Source organism: Schistocerca nitens, chromosome 10 (assembly GCF_023898315.1).
Source record: "Schistocerca nitens isolate TAMUIC-IGC-003100 chromosome 10, iqSchNite1.1, whole genome shotgun sequence".
Taxonomy (NCBI): domain Eukaryota; kingdom Metazoa; phylum Arthropoda; class Insecta; order Orthoptera; family Acrididae; genus Schistocerca; species Schistocerca nitens.
The window spans coordinates 187,558,060-187,579,208 of record NC_064623.1 but is presented as its reverse complement, the minus strand read 5'-3'; the positions used below and the strand labels follow the sequence as shown (position 1 = coordinate 187,579,208).

The window sequence follows — 21,149 nt, the reverse complement described above, 5'->3', positions numbered from 1 at the left end:
AGGTTGTAAGTGCTACTTTGAGATGAAGAGGTTAGCACAGGAAAGGAATTCGTGGCAGGCCGCATCAAACTAGTCAGTAGACTGATGACCAAAAAAATAATATATAATTAAGAACAGTTTAGGGCAATAACACCATCATGTGTATGCTTTAGCAACTCTCCTCTTTGCATTTTTGTGTAAGTGGGAGTTTTTGTACCTTTCTATTTTCTCAGACAAGTGTACAATATTCCTAACAGGTGTATTAGTTCACAAATTTACTTCTGGGCTGAATATCAGATATTCTTTCACTGCACCCACACAACAACTTGTGCTAGCTGTATACTTTTTTATTAAATGTTTACCTGTAGTCACAGTTATTTGATTTCATCAAACTCTCAGTGAAAGGATCTGTTAGGTCCTAGTTCCTTTGCCGCTAACTTTTCCTGGTAATTTACTTTTCTGTTCCCAGAATGAGATTTTCACTCTGCATCGAAGTGTGTGCTGATATGAAACTCGTTGGCAGATTGAAACTGTATGACAGACCGACACTCAAACTTGGGGCCTTTGCCTTTCATGGGCAAGTGCTCTACCAACTGAGCTACCGAAGCATGATGCACAAACCTTTCTCACAGCTTTACTGATTAGATTCAACATAGTTCATGTTTACACTGCACACAAAAGCCGATTCCAGCACAATAAAGAGCCATCTCCAAGCACAAAGTGCTGTTTGTGGAAATGATTAAATGAAGTAGTAATATCTACCAACATGATCACTTGACTAGGATACAAATAAGGCACTGTTATCCATAAGGGCCTAAAGCACACTGCCATTGATCCCACATTTAAGTAAATATCAGAGAAATCAGTGATACAATTTTTCGTGCCTTTAGCACAGATAAACCTGATCCACCGTAAAATCAACAGATTTCAGAAACATGAATAAATGTTACAATCTCATGATCGATGGTGATGTGCTTTGGGTCCCTATGATTTTCAGCGCCTCAAATGGGTTACATACTATAACTCAGCTGTACTGTTAGTACAGCTTTAACGTATACTGATGTTTGCTCTAATTTTACTACAGTATATAGTGAGTGAATTAGCATTTATGAGGAGTGTGCTATCATGTAGCAGGATTTATGCTGACCGGATGAGGATAAAAATTTGTCACAGTGTGCTACTGTGCTAGCACCTCGTGGCACTGACATAAACTTCTAGTTGAGTGGCAGGTGCTCATATGCACATCGTGAACCATATACCTTGTTTATTGAATCCGTATGTATTTGCCCCATACGGCAATTACATCACATGAGTTGTGCATGCACAAAAGTTCCTTATAACGGTCACTGCTAAAGATGTGCCCACAACCCTGATGCCAAGTTTCTCAAGGTCTAGAGTAGCATTAGTGCAGTAGATTTAAGTGCCGTATCTTTCAGATTGCAGCATCTATGTTACATGTAACAGCAGGCAAAGAAAAATAACCAATAAATCCGCAAGGTGCTGAAAGTTAGGGAGTTTACATGCTCTTGCGCTGTTACACAGCAGCTCCCACTGTTTATAACATCCGACATTACTTTGCTTTTATTTTCTGTTTGACTGCAGTAAGTAGGTTCAAATCAATGTATATTGATTACTTGTACAGAGATGAAGAGGCTTGCATGGTAAAGACTAGGGTAAAGAAGTGCAACAAACTTTATCTTCAGACTGAAGACCGCAACAACTAGCAGAGACTTTAGACTCTGCCAAAGTCTAGTATAAACAACATTCATGTTGTGTGAAATAACTGACAATGAATGGAGCGCATGCTTTCATGCACAGCTCTTCTGTTTGCAGGGGTGTTCTGGAATGGAGAGCCTGACTTCTTATCTGTCTGTCACAGTAATCATTTACAAGTAATTTAATGTCTGACATTACATTGTTGGTTCTTGTTGGAAGCTGTTGGTGGTATCAGGTATCACATGCATTTAATTAGTTAGTTACATGTTCCATAGATTGCTTGAATGATATATTTCATCAAAATTACGCAGAAGTGTGTACTTCTGTGAGAGAGTTCAATAAGTACCTGACTTTTGTTTATAAAATCAGTCATTATTGACATACAATTGTTTGACACTAGTCAGCTTCAGAGTAGTGCCATTCAGCTTCTATATACTTCCCATAATGCTGCTGTCACTGCTGGAAGCATCACTAGAAAACTTCTTGTAGTATGTTGCATAGCTGCTCCATCGAATATCTTCCCTGTTCTGAAATCTGGTCCCTTTCAGAGTCTTCCTCAGTTTAGGGAAAAGCCAGGAGTCACTTGGTGATAGGTCAGGGGAATGGGGAGGATGACAAACCATTGCGTTTGATGTTTGACCAAAAAGTTCTGAATTAATTGAAAACGATTAGCTGGTGCATTATTGTGATGAGGGTTCCAACTTCCTGTTGCCCACAGGTCTGGCTGTTTGTGTCTCACTGTTTAATGAAGGTGACCCAGAACTTCTTGTTAGTACTTGTTATTGACATTTGTACCTTCTGGGTTTACTTGTGATGGACCACACTATTGGAGCCAAAAAAAGACAGTTAGCAGGGCTTTCACATTACTGCAGATTTGCCTCGCTCTTTAGGGTCTCGGGGAAGATGGATGCTTCCATTGCAATGACTGGAACTTTGTTTCTGAGTCATACTCATAAACACAGGACTCATCACTAGTGAACACTGTAGTAGGCCTAAGAAATTTGGGATTACTTTCCAGCATGTCCTGTTCCATCACTGAATGAAGTTGCTTCTGATCATTTTTTGGCAACTTTGGCATAAAATTGGCATGTAATGACTAACAGTTACATGTATTCACTTGTCAATGGCTAGCCAGTGACTGGTTATTACCACAATCATGAAAAAAATCAGGTATGCGCACTACATATGTCTACAAACATAGAGTGTGTGCACACCTAGATACGTTTGTTGATTTCAACAACAAATAGTAAGGTTGGATACGTTTTGAACAACCCTCTTACCTCTATACTCTGCAAACCACTGTGAATTGCATGGCAGAGGGTACTGCCCATTGTACCAGATATTGCAACTAGTATGCATTCCATTCCCATACAGTGCATGGGAAGAATGATAGCGTCTATGCATGCTGTAATTAGTCTAATTTTGTAAGTGATACATAGGGGGTTGTAGTGCTTTTCTAGATTCATTACTTAAAGTTGGTTCTTGAAACTTTCTAAGTAGACTTTCGTAGGATCGTTTGTATCAGTTTTCAGCTACTTGCTACTTCAGTTCTTTCAGCATATCTGCCACACTCTTCCAAGAATCAAACAAACCTGTGTATTAAATAAGGTTTAATCAGATTAGAATGTGAAAAAGAGGTGTTTTGTGCAATTCATTATTTCTATTAATCTCTTAAATAAAATGGTCAGTTCGGGTTTGAAGTCAATAGAGAAGCAATTAATTAAATCATGTTGGGGAATTGTTTGGTAAAAATCTTGTTTTTTTTTCATTGCATTGGCTTCCACTAATCTTCACATATTTAGTAATGTAAGAAAATACCTCAACAATACTTTCTGCATGGTTTTTGGTTATAAACGTTATGTATTATTCTCAGGGCTAGTTTTTGAAGAGAGTATTTTTTTTTCTTTTAATTGCATCCCATAAGACATGATTCCTTTCGCTTAGAATGAATAAAAGTGTATGAAATGTACTACCATCTCTTTATGGACTGGGCAGTTTTTTAGGTTAGATGGCCTCGGGTAAGTACAGAAAGGGCAACAGCCTCAAAGGGTGCGGGGAAAAGTCAGGACATGCGGGGACCAAGCAGCAATTGGTATTGTAGTTGTAAACAGTCGAAGCTGCATTGGTAAAGTACCAGAACTTCAAGTGCTGATAGAAAGCACTGAAGCCACAGATAAATTCTGCCGAAATTTTTACAAAGGCAGATACAGTGTTTAGAAAGGATAGATTGCATGCAACCGGTGGTGACGTGTTTGTCGCTGTTAGTAGTAGTTTATCCTATAGCGAAATAGAAGTGGATAGTTCCTGTGAATTATTATGGGTGGAGGTTATACTCAACAACCGAGCTAGGTTAATAATTGGCTCATTTTACTGACTTCCCGACGCAGCAGCATTAGTGACAGAACAACTGAGAGAAAATCTGGAATACGTTTCACATAAATTTGCTCAGCATGTTGTAGTCTTAGGTGGAGTTTTCAATTTACTAGATATAGACTGGGACACTCAGGTGTTTAGGACAGGTGGTAGGGACAGAGCATTGAGTGACATTATACTGAGTGCACTATCCGAAAATTACCTCAAGCAATTAAACAGAGAACTGACTCATGGAGATAACATCTTGAACCTACTGATAACAAACAGACCTGAACTTTTCGACTCTGTTTGCGCAGAACAGGGAATCGGTGATCATAAGGCCATTGCAGCATCCCTGAATATGGAAGTAAATAGGAATATTAAAAATGGAGGAAGGTATCTGTTTAGCAACAGTAATAGGAGGTAGATTTCAGACTACCTAACAGATCAAAACGAAAATTTCTGTTCTGACACTGAAAATGTTGAGTGTTTATGGAAAAAGTTCAAGGCAATTGTAAAATGCGTTTTATACAGGTATGTGCCAAGTGAAACTGTGAGGGGCGGGAAAAACCCACCGTGGTTCAACATCAAAGTTAGGAAACTATTGCGAAAGCAAAGAGAGCTTCACTCGAAGTGTAAACGCAGCCAAAACCTCTCAGACAAACAGAAGCTAAACGATGTCAAAGTTAGCGTAAGGAGGGCTATGCGTGAAGCGTTCAGTCAATTTGAAAGTAAAATTCTATGTACCGACTTGACAGAAAATTCTAGGAAGTTCTGGTCTTATTTAAAACAGTAAGTGGATCGAAACAGCATATCCAGACACTCTGGGATGATAATGGTGTTGAAACAGAGGATGACACGCATAAAGCTGAAATACTAAACACCTTTTTCCAAAGCTGTTTCACAGAGGAAGACCACACTGCAGTTTCTTCTCTAAATCCTCACATGAACGAAAAAATGGCTGACATCGAAATAAGTGTCCAAGGAATACAAAAGCAACTGAAATCACTCAACAGAGGAAAGTCCACTGGACCTGACGGGATACCAATTCAATTCTACACAGAGTATGCAAAAGAACTTGCCCCCCCCCCCTCCCCCTTCTAATAGCCGTGTACCGCAAGTCTCTAGAGGAACTGAAGGTTCCAAATGATTGGAAAAGAGCACAGGTAGTTCCAGTTTTCAGGAAGGGTCATCGAGCAATTCACAAAACTATATGCCTATATCTCTGACATCCATCTGTTGTAGAATTTTAGAACATGTTTTTTGCTCGCATATCATGTCATTTCTGGAAACCCAGAATCTACTCTGTAGGAATCAACATGGATTCTAGAAAGAGCGATCATGCGAGACCCAACTCACTTTATTTATTCATGAGACCCAGAAAATATTAGATACAGGCTCCCAGGTAGATGCCATTTTCCTTGACTTCTGGAAGGCGTTCCGCACTGTCGCCTGATAAACAGAGTAAGAGCCTACGGAATATCAGACCAGCTGTGTGGCTGGATTGAAGAGTTTTTAGCAAACAGAACACAGCATGTTGTTCTCAATGGAGAGACGTCGACAGACGTTAAAGTAACCTCCGGTGTGCCACAGGGGAGTGTTATGGGACCAAATTTTTTCACAATATATATAAATGACCTAGTAGATAGTGTCGGAAGTTCCATGCGGCTTGTCGCGGATGATGCTGTAGTATACAGAGAAGAAAATTTCAGCGAAATGCAGGAAGATCTGCAGCGGATAGGCACATAGACGAATGTAATGTATTGTGAATACATAGAAAGAAGGATCCTTTATTGTATGATGACATGATAGCAGAACAAACACTGGTAGCAGCTACTTCTGTAAAATATCTGGGTGTATGCGTACAAAACAATTTGGAGTGGAATGATCATATAAAATTAATTGTTGGTAGGGCGGGTGCGAGGTTGAGATTCATTGGGAGAGTTCTTAGGAAATGTAGTCCATCAACAAAGGAGGTGGCTTACAATACACTCGTTCGACCTATACTTGAGTATTGCTCATCAGTGTGGGATCCGTACCAGGTCGGGTTGACAGAGGAGATAGAGAAGATCCAAAGAAGAGCAGCGTGTTTTGTCACAGGGTTATTTGGTAAGCGTGATAGCATTACAGAGAGATGTTTAGCAAACTCAAGTGGCAGACTCTGCAAGATACGCGCTCTGCATCGCGGTGTAGCTTGCTGTCCAGGTTTCGAGAGGATGCGTTTCTGGATGAGGTATCAAATATATTGCTTCCCCCTACTTATACCTCCCGAGGAGATCATGAATGTAAAATTAGAGAGATTTGAGTGCGCACGGAGGCTTTCCAGCAGTCGTTCTTCCCACAAACCATACCCGACTGGAACAGGAAAGGGAGGTAATGACAGTGGCACGTAAAGTGCACTCCGCCACACACCGTTGGGTGGCTTGCAGAGTATAAATGTAGATGTAGATGTAGATGTACATCTGATAGAGGGGTCTGAATGTGCAAAGCAAAGCTGACACATACACATTAGCTTTTGGCCAAAGTTTTTGTCAGAAAAAGTAAGAGAAACCAACACATGTTCATTCACACAAGCAAGCACACCTCACACGCACTTGGCTGTCATCTCCAACACCTCAGACGAGAATAAAATTGTCATGTGGAATGGAAGGAGCAATCTTGAGAGGGTGGGTAAGGGGAAGGGATAGCAGTGTACGGAGAGAAGAGTGCTGTCTGGCATAATGTGCAGGTACTAGACTGCCAACAGCTGCAGTGTTGGGAGGCCGTGGAGCAGGGAGTGGAGCGAAAAAGGAGAAGAGTGGGGAAATATGGGTGGTTTTGTTGGCAGAGGGCAGCACATATAAAAGGTGGGAGGACAGAGGGCATGGAAACTGTTGGGCAGTATGTTACTGTAGACTGAGGCTGGGACAATTTTGGGAGCAGAAAATGTGTTGTAAGGAGCACTCCCATATGTGCAGTCCAGGAAAGCTGGTGGTGGACGGGAGGATCCAGATGGCTCGGGAAGTGAAGCAGCCATTGAAATCAAGCATGCTGGGTTCAACGGCATGTTGTGCCACAGGATGGTCTACTTTGTTCTTGGCCACAGTTTGGCAGTGTCCGTTCCTCATGGTAGACAGCTATGAAATGATTTGTGTTGTTTCAGCAAGCGTGAAATTCCTATTTGTCAGAATTGGTCATCATCTGACACACAAATTATGCTTTATTTAATAAATATTGATAATATTGTAGTCTCCTTCATTATAAATATCATTTCTGACATTATTTATTGATGTTTCACATATTTTGCACCTATTTAAACTACTCAGCACCTGCAGAGTCATAGATTTTGAACGTAGTGTTCCTTCAAACAATAAAATAATAATGTAACATTCTGCCCCATCTGTGTGCAGTTCTGCCCAGAATACAGAAGTATTTGTCTTGAGCTGTACTTGATGGGCCTCAAGCTGGAGCTGAATAGAAGGATGGACAGCAAGTCTGCGGGGACAACTGACAAGCAGGAGATGACCATAAATCCAATTCTCGCATCAGTGTTTGGTAGATTGGCCAAGCTCTTCAATACTCAATGGCTTGTGAAACGTGAACTACTGCTGACAGCTTTCTCACTGCAACCTAACAAGCATTGGTTCAAGGAGCTTCTACTTGTGGCGAGGCTGTCGGGGAAGACTTGTAGTGCTAGAGGATGTACTGTGCCTTTTTCTGACAGGTGTGTATGTTGTTGCTTTTTCAATTTATTTGTTACCACAGAAAGAATATTTTTCTGAACTGATGACAGATTTTATGTTAAGACAAGGAGAGTCAAATAATATGGAGAATGGATCGATATGTAAATTGTAGCATGTTGTAATGAAATACTTGGCATTTAGCAATAAAATGATTCAATAGAAGTACATTATACACCATAAACCAACTTTCACCACTGCAAAGTTAGTCAGTATTCCTATAGATAACTGACAATAAATCAGTCTTATTTGGAAATTTCCATTTGTAAAATATTCCCTCCAAAACACAAAATGAGGCACCACACAACTGAAACCATTAACCTAAATAATCAAGATGTGCAGTTGTTGATTTTTGTCACTAATTTTGTAATTATTGACTACTCCACATCTATCCAATTAGGTTTTTGTGGGGTGTTTAAAAGTAAATATTTGGAAAATCGCTTTGATATAAGATGTTTCTACTGTTAGTTCAATCACATTGTATTTAAACCCTGTAAATAAAACACCAGAAATGGGAATAGTGCCTGACAATTATTTATGATCAACGTCAATTTTACTTCACACCCACAAATTTAGTTTCAATTGCCTTTTCATGAAAACTGAATTGAACTTCTTTCATCCTCTCAAAATAAATGAACTAACAACTAAAACAACAACAGTGTTATATGCCAGCTTATGAAATTTAACACAATAAATCATCCTCTACACTTGCACGGTTCTTGTCACACACACACACACACACACACACACACACAGAGTCACAGTCACTTCTTCTCTCTCAAGAAGTTCCACACTATTCTTGACCTCTCTCATCTGTTGTATTAGTTAACACACTGCAGTCACAGTTGGGTGGACAATGGTTCAAATCTGCATCCAGCCATCCAGATTTATGTTTTGTGTGAATTTCATAAATCACTTCAGACAAATGCATTGATGATTCCTTTCAAAGGGCACAGCAGATTTCCTTCCCCATCCTTTAAAATAATCCAAGTTTGTGCTCCATCTCCAATGATCTTGATATTGACAGATGTTAAATCCTAATCTTCCTTCCTTCCTGTTCTTGACATGTCAATAGTTAACTGCCAGTTGCTTTCATTTGTCGACTAGTGCTGCCCTCCAGTGGCAAAAACAGGGGTCATCCAAGAGTGACTTACAAATTTTTCATTCCATTTCATTGTATTACAAATGGCTACATGCAGTTATACATGAAGATATATGTACAGAAACAACACACAGCATCAAGTAAATTGAATTGAAGCAGAGTTTTCGACAGTGGTCAGTTGAATGTAGTTTTAGTTGAGGACTTGAGAACACTGCCTCAGCACACTGTTTCATTACTTTATTGATAAGCAATTTGATTACTCCAAAGGCAGCATTATCAGATCCGACTACTCCAGAGACAGCCTCATCGGATCCTACAATTATGTCTAATATGTCAGAAGGTAACTTAAAACAGTAAGAATAACATGGGATCATCTATCAACACACATCAGCCAAAACTCATTGTTAGCTGCACTTCACACTGATTGCAACTCACAGATAAGCTTGGCGGAAGACTTTACAAGAAGAGAAAAGATTTGTTTATTTGTTGGCTAGGGAACATCAGTCAAAATCACTGTACAGAACTATTAGTAGACAACAGAGTATCAATGTGTAAACACACGGAAACAATAAGCGCAATGGGGAAAACAGTAGTCACCACAGAATAAATTGTGCAATATTGCATAATGCCACCTCCTTCTTTGACAATGGGCTCCGTTTTTTGAAGAAGTGAGTCCACAAGCTTCTTCATGTGTGCCACATCCAGCTAAAGACAGTAACGCTTAAATTCCACAGAGCCAACAGATTTCGGTAATATTAATTGCTGCATTTAATCCACTATTCCAAATGGTCCCAGACATTTTCTGTTGGATTGAGATTGGATGATTTACAGGGCCGGTCAAGATAGGATAGGAGTGTTTGTCAGACCAATATGCATGTTGCAGTCCTGTGACAATGGCTGCTGTTATCTTGGGAGAGAAGAAGTGTGCACAGCATACCCACCGTAAAGATATGGAAGAAAGAGCAATGGTTGGCCAACAAGAATATTGAAATAAATACTCTTATACATGTTCATGGTTGCCTGACTGAGTGGGTCCACATTATATTTGTGATTTCACATGAGTGTGACACGCCATAGCTGTTTATTTGTTATATAATGTTTCGTGTCGCTTCCAGGATTCGGGGAGCCGTGCCATCCCCAGATCGAATCTGCCTGGTGGATTAGCAATGAGGACCAGTGCTGGCCAGCCTGGATTGGTTTTTAGGCAGTTTCACACATCCAGCTAGGTGTATATTGGGTTAGTGCCAATGTCCCAAATTAGTTACACGATTCACAGACATTTAAAATACATTCTCACACTTTCAAGTGGGATAACACTACATGCAGACAGATGGAGTACACAAATTCTGTCCTGGGTGGGGGAAAGGGGTGGAAATAGGAAGGGCTGCCATCCTCTACCACTAACATTGCCAAATCCAGATTAACATGCTGACCTCATGGGTAAGTGGAATAAGGCCAAGGGTAAAAAAAAATCTCTGAAGCAGAGCATCGTGCAAAGCAGTACTCAGTAAAGGCATGGCAGCTGTCTCTTTCCCTCCCCACCAGAAAAGAAAGTTATTATTTCCGCAAACCAAATTTGCATCCTGCCTCATCATGCAGACAGACATATCAGTTCAGTATTAGTTTGAAGCAAGCCAGAACATATGATCTATATTGACTAGTCAGAACCATTTGTCATGAAAACTCTAAACTATTTTAATTTTGCTGTAACTCTCCTTGAAATTGAAAATGCAAGATGGCTGTGGATTCCAAAATCTTTCTGTAGTAATAAACCTTCAGTAAGGCCTTTTTTTTTTTTAAAGTTGGTCTATTAAAATGAGGGCATAGAAAGTATTCATATATATCTAAAAATTACAAATCTCATACTAACAGTTCTCTCTCTTAAGTACATGCCAGTGCATAGCAGATATGTATTATACAAGGGTGGTTCAGTAAGTTTGGTAAAAAAGCAAGAAAAAATGTTTGTCGTGTAAACAACTCACCAAACTTCTCAACATAGTCTCTTCTGAGAGATGTACACTTAGTCCAATGATCCGAAGCTTTTCAGCCCATCAGAAAAATAGGTCATGTCAAACTCTGAAAAATATTCTTTGATTGCAAATATCACATCTACATTAGATGAAAATTTCTTCTGAGCAAGCAAAGTTTCAAGTTAGAGAACAGGAAGAGGTCACTTGGGGATAAGTCTGGTGAGTGGGTTGGATAAGGAACCAATTCAAAGCACAGTTCATGTACTTTTGCCATTGTTATTGCTGATGTGTATGATGGTGCATTATCATAGTGGAAGAGCACTGATCTTTTTTTTCCCAACTGTGGTCGTTTTTCAGCCAATGCAAGTCTCAGATTATCTGACAATGAAGCGTAATAGGGTCCAGTTATAGGTCTGCCTTTTTCCGGGTAATCTATGGTGATTATTCTGTGGGGATCCCAAAAACAGTGGCCATCACATTACCTGCTTATAAAATGGTCTTTGGCTTTTTCAGTGCACTTTCACCATCCTTGATTCATTGCTTTGACTGCTGTGTGTAATGGTGGATCCAGATTTCTTCGACTGTCACAGACCAATGCAAAATGTCTTGCAGGTTGCAATTAAACATAACCGGACATTGTTTTAAAATGTGCAATATGTGCTTTTGGTTGACTGTAAGCAGTTGCGGCATCAACCTTGCACACAACTTCTTCATAGCTGATTCTCCATGCATGATATTATGCACTTGCCCAGTTGAGATGCCCACAGTCTCAGCCATCTCATGAATTTTTATTTGGTCATCTTGCATTACCACATCATGGATTTTTTAATGGTTTTCTGTACAGTATATTGTTCAAATTCTTTATGTGATCCTTGGAATAATGAGCTTACCAACCAAGAAGGTGCAACAAAAATGTTCCATTGTTTCATGGAAGTTTACCAGACTTAACAAACCACCCTTGTAAAAGGGTAGTATTATTGTGTTTGGTGATTAACCAACACAGATTTTCAATAGTTCTGAGTATTATGGGTAACTACTTCCATTTCCTCCACCCCTCTCTCACCCATGAAACTAATCTGGGTAATCTGACTTGCCACTCTTTCCCCTCCTCCATTGCCAAAAACTCAGCAACATTTACAGTCTCGTTTATGTCTTATCAATATCATGCAAGAGGCTATCTTTACTCCTTCCATTATTCTTACTAGTATAACTTTTTTGTCAGTTTATGTATTATATGCATACTTAAAGAATCCAAAGATGCTGCCTTTTGAGTAGGAAAACTGGCTAAGAGTGAAGTAATTATATTGCAATCTAAGGTGATATCCTTGGGCCTTATTAATCCCTCAGTCATTGTACCCTTCCAGGTCATGCCTGCTTTTGGAACTGAACATGCATATCAAATTGCAATAGACTGCTGCATAGATATCAAGTTTTGTAACATTGTTAAAGCTGGTGATGGAGAAGCATGCTGTCGCATGTTTACGCAACTGTACAGAACACGAGCTGGGAGCAGAAAGTGTGTTTAGGACTGGTTCAGATGATTTCAGGATGGAATGGCGACCGTTGATGATGGAGACCATTTGGGTCAACTATGAAGATGCATAACTAAAGATAACGTTGAGCAAAAGTGGTAAAAAGTGCTGACAGAACATTAATGACTGTTCCTCGAGATTTATACCAGATAAATTGTGAACTGAGGTAAGTGAAAAGTCCACTCTCAATTTGTGGCATGCAAATTGAATGGCCAGCAGATGGCTATGCAGATTGAATGACCAGCAGATGGCTACTCACAAGGATGCAGCTGAAGAATTTTTTGACCTCATATGATGGAGATCCATCTTTTCTGTGAACCACTGCCCCAGAGGGGGTGACCAGGTGCTACTAGTTCGATAGCACTTGGGTGGCAAAGCATTGTGATTCCTCTGCACAACTCTCTATATCAAATTTTGAACTGAATAGAATAGAATGTTAATTGAACTTCCGTTGTTTTCTATACAATTGGTCTCATACAAGGGGGTTACATTTTATATGGTAAAGACATATATTAAACAGTAATGACATAGATTAACACATAAATAAAAGTACTGATATAAAAATTAAAAAATGGCGTACCTATACATTTTATATTATTATGCATATTACAAATTAAAGACCCCACCTTTATTTATTCTGTATGTTCAGGCTACTCATAGGAACTACGGTACGGTAAGGACCCTGGTACGGTTTTCAATAGTAGGTAGATCCACGGAAAGGTCTGTGTGTATAATTTATTACCTGTTCCATATACACTACTCAAAAAAAGTTATTTCTTTTGTCAAACTATGTAATTGTTTCTCATTGTGAAGCATACATTTGAAATTTGGCTCAAAGGTGTATACAACCTTCATCTGTAATGATGCAAAAATGTGGCCCCCCTGTAACATCACCTTGGGCTCGGTGACATTTCAAACAGCAAAATTAGTTTAAGGTTGGTTAATGATGTCACATACACCACCATTCAGAATCAATATGCAGGCAGTCCCACCTAAGGGGTGTCGAAAGGACTGCATGCCTTCAGATGCTATAGCACCCCTGAGGCACCACACAGCTTAATGGATCTCAAAGTGTGTGACAGGTACATTTTTAATGTGCTCAACAAAGTTGCTTGGGTGGCACCAAGGATTTTGCTGAACTGAGATTTCTTAGAGGGATCCTGTGTCATTTTATTGACGCACGTCTTAAGATTTCAAATCTCCATTATCACACTACAGGAGGGCACCAAACAGGATGACTGGGAACCTATAAACGCCCCTTGCTGTTTTCGATCACATTCAAATTTTGTCGAGTACTTTTGAATTGTCCCTAGTGATTCACTCTGGTATACCAGAGCAAAAAATTGCAGTGGCACTATGCTCCATAGGGATCAGATCACATTCATGATGTCCTTAGAGTAAGATTGAATGATCTGGGGTTGTCAAGTGTGTCAAATGTCAAGAATGTCTTACTGTTATCCATCCACTCCGAACTTCTTCTTCTTCTTCTTCTTCTTCTTCTCTCTCTCTCTCTCTCTCTCTCTTTTTTTTTTTTTTTTTTTTTTTTTTTTGCCCCCCCCCCCCCTGTGAAAGGTGTATTAATCAATGCCCCAACGGAAGGGATGGTTTCATTGATGCCATTTATGCCGCCTTCTGAGGGCTTTTCATGTCGATTCTGAGAAGTGGTGCGTCTGAAATGTTTTCCTCTGTCACCCATAAGCAAACTGCGTGATTTCAAGACTGTGCGTGATTTCAAGACTGGGTGTCTTTCTTTTGACCTCCATCACAGAGGTGTCAAAAAAAGGGTTGAAATGTGGGTAAAAGGAGGTGTGACGACCTTCTAATCATGTGACATATCCACAATCGTGTTGGCAGAATTGTCCACGAAATTCGGTGCCAATGTGACTCCCCCTGCCCCAACACCTTGCTATTTGAAACGTTGTTGAGCCCAAGGGTGACACTGCAGGATGCCATACTTTAGCACAATTACAGAGGAAGGTCGTAGACACCTTTGAGCCAAATTTCAAACTTGTGCCTCACAGTGGGAGACAATTAAAGGGTTTTGCAAAAGTGGCATTTTTTACATTTTGAATTGTGTATAATTGGTGTTTGGAGTAATATCTCATGGCAGTGATGGGAGCCAAAAGCTGATCAGGTACAGAGGAGGTGGCATCTGGTGGGAACAATGGTAAAGTAAATAGCCACTGCAACTCCAGAAAATATCATATATCATAGTTTGACCAGATACTATGTCAGACATGGTGGTCTAGTAGTAAACTGAAACTGAAAGGTTACAGGATTGAATCCTGGGTGGACCAAAGATTTTTCAGTAATCCTTTCAACCTAGCATTCACATCTCAATGATGTTGAGATTCACCAGAAGCGAAACCTAGTTAAAATTTCACATTAAAATGTAGGTCCTCTTTCACCAGTTGGATAACTGGGGTGGGTTTCAGGCTCAAAAGTCAGCCGAAGTGGTGCCCAGTTGAAAGACTTGCATAAGGCCTTTGTACCTCATGAACTTATTATTACCAGAATCTATATATATCTTCTTGTTCTAACTATACCAACAAACTGCAGGGACAGGTTCCTGGCTGGAAATGGAGGAAATAAAGGCCTATGAACACATGTCCAGAAATTGATGCTGTGCCTGCAATGGCAACAAATCGACTCAGATCACACTAAGAGCTACATCGCATCCACATAGCAACAGATGTTCAAAGTGGCCTCCATGTGATGCAGTGCATGCATTTGCACATTGGTAAAGAGGACTGATGACAGAAATCCCGTAATCGTGATGGTCTGTTGCAGAAACAATCAACAAAATCCTTCCTGTAGAGGAAAAACCACTTATAATCCTTGCACTCGTTTTAGGTGATAGGGACAGCAGCGGTTGTAATACAGGACACATATAACCATACTTTGGCTTACACCATGTTCCCGGTCCACTTTGCTGGATCTACTAGGGTTTGTCTCAATATTCTGCAGAACCCGGTCCTCCAAATCTGGTGTACACCCTGTCCACCGCCTTTCTGCATGTTCATCTGTTTGAAAGGACCCATCGTCACACAAACCCCAAAAAGGACTTGAAATGTATGTGAAGCTACTTGTTTTGGTGTAGCTGCACTGCCTGTCGACTGTTTCCATCTGACTGGCCATGCACAAACACCATCTCAGAAAGTTCCTGACATGAACACCAGACCATTCTGATGCTTACAGTAAACTGCATCAATCACACAGCATTCAACACACAAGGAACACATTGCATGTGGTCAGGAATTTTCATTTGTCATCACCATTTACCATGGCAATGGTCATTTCCAGACACTGTTCATAGGATCTTTTTTCCTCCATTTCCTGTCTCGAACCCATCCCTGCAGTTTATCGGTTCTATTAATGTTCACCCAATATCTATGCATATCCTGGTGTGCAAAACTTAAGGACAAAAGTAACTTTTGCCTGTTGTGTCACTGCCAAGTAACATAGCGTGATGAAACTTGGATTGTACGTAGAAGGAAACGCCATATGAGGGCATGTCCAGCATTGTCAAACTTTATCATTTTGGTGATCCATATGTATGAGGTGGCATAATGTTGCATTTTGCATACTGACCTCCAAAACTTCAAATGTGGTATACTCTCCAGTCAGCGTTATTCTGGTACTGTACTCCTTTCCCCATGTGTGTCTTTTCAGGGGTGAATTCTGTCCTGACTTCATTTTTTTGTGGATGATAATGCATGACCACATTGAATAGTGCAAGTGGAAGAGTTCTTGAAAGGAGAGGGTATACTGTGAATGGACTGGACTGCCCATTATCCCATGATTTAAATCCCATTGAGCATGTGCAGAATATGTTGGGGAGGCGTATTGCTGCACATCCACATGAATCGATGACCATCCAGCAGTTGTTCCACACTGCTGGATAAATGGGACACGCTGCCACAATTCCTTCTTACCAACCTTGCAGACAGTGTGGAGAAAGTAGCAGTGTGTGTGTTGCCATCCATGCTGATCACACACCTTGTTAAGATCTGGGTCATGCCTTTTTTAATGTCTGGGGGACCATCATGAGTCATGGTGACTTCAGTGTAATTATTGTCTTTGAATGAAAGTGTCATTTCAGTTCGTCTCACTGCATACTTGTTTCACTTACACTCTATACTACACTGCAGCAGTTCTTTGTGTGTATGGTCCAAGTTTCATTGAGCTGCAATACTTGGCAGTGACAGAACATGCAAAAGTGATTTCGTACTTAAGTTTTTCACATCAATGGTTATAAATTGTAACCTTCACCACAGTTTCTGTCTTTATGTTCAGCCTAATCTCAGGAACTACTGTAGGGATTTTGATACAGTTTCCACTAAGAGAGAGACTGTTTCATGAAAAAGTCCTCTGTATGTGATTTATTTTCATGCAGAAGGCTTACGTATGTAATTTATTATGCTACACAAGTCAAAGTGTCCAGCCATAGGTACTTAGCGCCACCTGCATGAAACCGGGATGAGTCGCTAGTACAAAATAAATTGAGTGATAAGTCAATGGGAATGAATATTGCACTACACCAGTCAAAGTGTCCACCATAGATACTTAGCCATACCCGTATGAAACCAGGGTGAGTTGCTAGTACAAAATAAATTAAGTGACTGGATCAGTGGGGATGAATTTGCTGAAGATACACTGACATAAAATGATATCAGCACAAATGATTTACATATGCTGAACCTCCAGTCTGATGAATATGTGGTGTCAGTTGGCAAATTGTGACAGACTAGCACTCGCATGCAGATTTTCTGCTTACTGTGAGCAGCCTCCTTAAGTAGTAGACTATCTGAACGCATCTTCAGGCCTGACTCCAACTTTTGTTTTCGCTGATGTCTCCACTAATGATATCCATACACTACCATTAGTGGTTTCCCACTGTGTGTCAGAGGGGGAATGGAGTCTGTGGAGCATCTGCTCACTGGTGGGATGTTACAGTATGTTATCTTGGATGGACAATCATCAAATGAAGTAAATGTTAATTCAGATGTGCCCCAGGGAAGTGTGTTGGGAACTTTTTCCTTCATGTTGTATGTTAATGACTTGACAGACAACGTTAATAGCAACTTCAGACTTTTTGCAGGTGAAGCAGTTATGTAGGATGAAGTACTATATTTAAAAAAAAAATGGCACAAATATTCAACCAGATCTTGACAAGTTTTCAAGGTTGTGACAAGATTAGAAACTTGTCTTAAATGCCTATATGTAAAATTTGTGTTCCTCACAATACTCAAAAATGTAGAGCCCTGTGACAGAAGTATCAGTGAGGCATAATCAGTCAGTGAGCTTACATAAACAACAATTTTTATGGATATGAAATGAAATATACACTGTCTGATCAAAAGGATCTGGACACTTGTTAGTGGACATTAACACATGGTTTGTCCACCCTTTGCTTTTAAGATGGCTTTAATTCTGCTGGGGACATTTTCAGTGAAATGCCTGAATGCTTGTGGAGAAATAACAACACATTCTTCTTCGAGAGCCACAACAAGAGAAGGTGGTGATGTTGGGCACTGGGGTCTGGAGCGAAGTCGACATTTGGTTTGTGTCAGAACCCTGGGCAGGCCAGTCCATGCCGGGAACATTATTGTCCACAAACCATTGCTTTGCAGATGCTGCTTTATGACAGGTTGCATTGCCATGGTGATACAGTCGTTGTCTCCAAATTGTTCCTCCACTGTGCGTAGTACACATTGTCGTAAAATGTGTTCGTATCATTACACATTTAGCAGTTTCTTAAATGCAATGGAGGGACTACACCCTGACCATGAGAAACAACCTCCACTGTGCATTTCTGTTAACACATGATGGTGGGTAACACTCTCCAGGCACTCATCTTTCATTGGACTGACACAGGGTGTAGTGTGTACAGTATAAAAAAAATGAGGATGTGGTTCGTTGTATAATATTATAAATTCAAATAGTGGCATACTTCAGCTGCTTCTTGCACTTCATTCGTTTTGCCATGTAAGATCTGCAACTCACCTTCATATTACATTTTATTATGTATAGTTGCCTTTCTTGTGGTCCAACTGTTCTGTCCTACAGCCATGTATGGACTCTCTTTTCTCTTGGACTTCAGTCCTTTGCATGTTGAAATATGAGATCACACCAACCATTTCGAGCTACCAAATAAATTTTGAACTCTTTTTAAGTTTCACTTCTTCATATTTTAAATTCTTCCTCTCTCACAACGATTGGTCCCCGTACGTATGAGGGTAATCCCAAAAGTAAGGTCTCCTATTTTTTGTATGTACATAGACCTGTTTATTTCTACAATGGTTTACATCAGTTTACAGCTTGAACATTTAGCTATTTTTTGACATAATCACCATTTCTGTCGATGCATTTTTGTAGACACTGTGGCAGTTTTCGTATGCCCATGTCATACCAGCTCGCTGCCATTCCTTTCAGAAAGTTATGAACCTCTTCTTTCACCTCGTCGTCGGAGCTGAACCGCTTTCCGGCCACATGTTCTTTTTACCTAGGGAACAGGTGATAGTCACTGGGTGCCAAGTCAGGACTATAAGGTGGATGGGTGATTATGTTCCGCTGAAACTGATGCAGGAGAGCAACGGTGTGCTGAGTGATGCGTGGGTCAGCATTGTTGTGGAGAATGTGTACGCCCTTGCTCAACATTCCTCTTCTCCGGTTCTGAATTGCCCGTTTGAGTTGTTTCAGAGTCTCACAGTATCTGTCAGCATTAATTGTGGTCCCAGTGATTCAGTTCTGATGACGAGGTGAAAGAAGTGGTTCATAACTTTCTGAACAGGATGGTGGCGAGCTGGTATGACATGGGCATACAAAAACTGCCACAGCGTCTACAAAAATGCATTGACAGAAATGGTGATTATATCGAAAAATAGCTAAATGTTCAAGCTGTAAACTGATGTAAACCACTGTAGAAATAAACAAATCTATGTACTTATAAAAAATAGGAGACCTCACTTTTGGCATTACCCTCGTACAACGTGAAATAGTCTTAAACTTCCAACACAATATTTTTCATGTGACCCGTAGGCCATACATCAAAGTTCCATCTTTTTACATCAAAAAGTGATTCTTTTGTTTTTAGTCCCCTTTGGCATTGTCAGTGGCCCTCTTGCTCAGAGCCGTCCATGACACTGCCAACTCAAATAGAGTGTCAAAGCGTATCTGTATCCTTGTACAGCATGTGAGTAGCACTCATCTCCTGACAACTCGCCACTGCTGTAGTTGTCACTGTTCACGTGCCCTCTGTACAAACATGCACTGGGGTGCATTAGTATCTGCACCTTTTTTCTATATTACTTAACATATATCAGCTACCATGCTCATCTGTAGCTGGTACTAATAATAATAGTGGAGCAGGGTATGTGATAAAATGCTGTATTACACTACATGTAATTCATTACTGTGGATCACTCATTTCCAGTCATCCACTGTCCAGTGACATTGTGCTTTACACAACCTCTAGCATTACTTAGTATAGACTGCAGAAATTTGTGCTCAGCCACTGTATGCCATTCTTTTAAACTCACTACACACAGTCATTGTACTAGCTGCTCTGCTAGTAGCACTTGGAATTGATGAGCGATTCCTTCTGCTGATTTCATGCAGTTTCTTACAACTACCCTCCACAATGCCTGATGGTCCCTGTCTGTCTGTATATGAGGGCTTCCTGATTGGCTTTGTTTAGCTGTCGTTGTTCATTCGTGTTTCCACTTCACAATCACATCACCAAGAGTCAACTTGGAGAGCTTTAGAAGGGTTGAAGTGCCCCAGATGGAAAATGCTACTCAGGCGACATCCAGTGACAAAGTTTGAAGCCAGTGAGTTCTCTTAATGGACATTCTGCTATTACTGCTTCTCTACTGACAACACAATACTCTCCATCTCATTTTATACTGACGGGCATGCCTCGTGACATCTATATGGCATATGAGCAGGTCACATAGGCTCATTCTTATGAAAAGCAGTTGTGGACTTCAGTTCGTTGGTAGGATACTGGAAATATGCAGCCAATCTACAAAGGAGATTACTTACAAAGTTTTCGTGCATTCCATCCTGGAGTATTGTTCAAGTGTGTGGGGCCAAATAAAACTTGATGTTGAATACATACCAAATTCGGCGGCACAAATCTAACAGGTCTACCTAACCCATGGGAGGGAAAAATGAATAGACAGACATGTAAAGATAATGGCAATTATCATTCGAAAGGCTACTTGCAAAGCTTCAGGAACCAGTATTAAGTGAGGAATGTAGGAATATACTACAGATCCCTATGTATCCCTTCATTATGTACCAGGATACAAGATTAGACTAATTATAGCAAGCAGAGAGGCATTTAAGCTGTCTCTTTTCCTGCATTCCATGGCATATGAAATGGGAAGAAACTCTATTAATAGATAGTACAATGGGAAATATCCACTGCCATGCATTTCACAGTAGTTTCCAAAGTATGGATGTAGATGTAGAAAAGCAGGAAATGCAAATTCGGGTAGAAATCTGGCACGAAATTTTAATTTCTCACACATTACTTGTCGTGTTCTGCATTTTGAAACAGTTTAAACCAGTATTTCATCTTATATTTTATTTCATTTCATCTTCATTGAGCCTTTCATTTTGTTTCAGTACATTTAAATAATTTCATATACAAAACATTTTTAAAAAATGTTCCATGTTTTTACAGCTGATAGTACAGATCAAAACTAAAAATAAATATTCATAAACACACATCTAGAAATAAATACTTGAGACACAGACCACTCTTTTTTAT

At 40.1% G+C, this 21,149-nt stretch overlaps 1 protein-coding gene across 1 annotated transcript in view; it reads left to right on the top strand.

Moving 5' to 3' along the window:
- Positions 1-21,149, top strand: part of LOC126209982 (uncharacterized) — a 113,257-nt gene that overhangs the window by 74,412 nt on the left and 17,696 nt on the right. Inside the window, exon 4 of the mRNA XM_049939092.1 lies at positions 7,437-7,750. Coding sequence (XP_049795049.1) covers positions 7,437-7,750 — 314 coding nt within the window. The remainder of the gene's footprint in view (positions 1-7,436; positions 7,751-21,149) is intronic.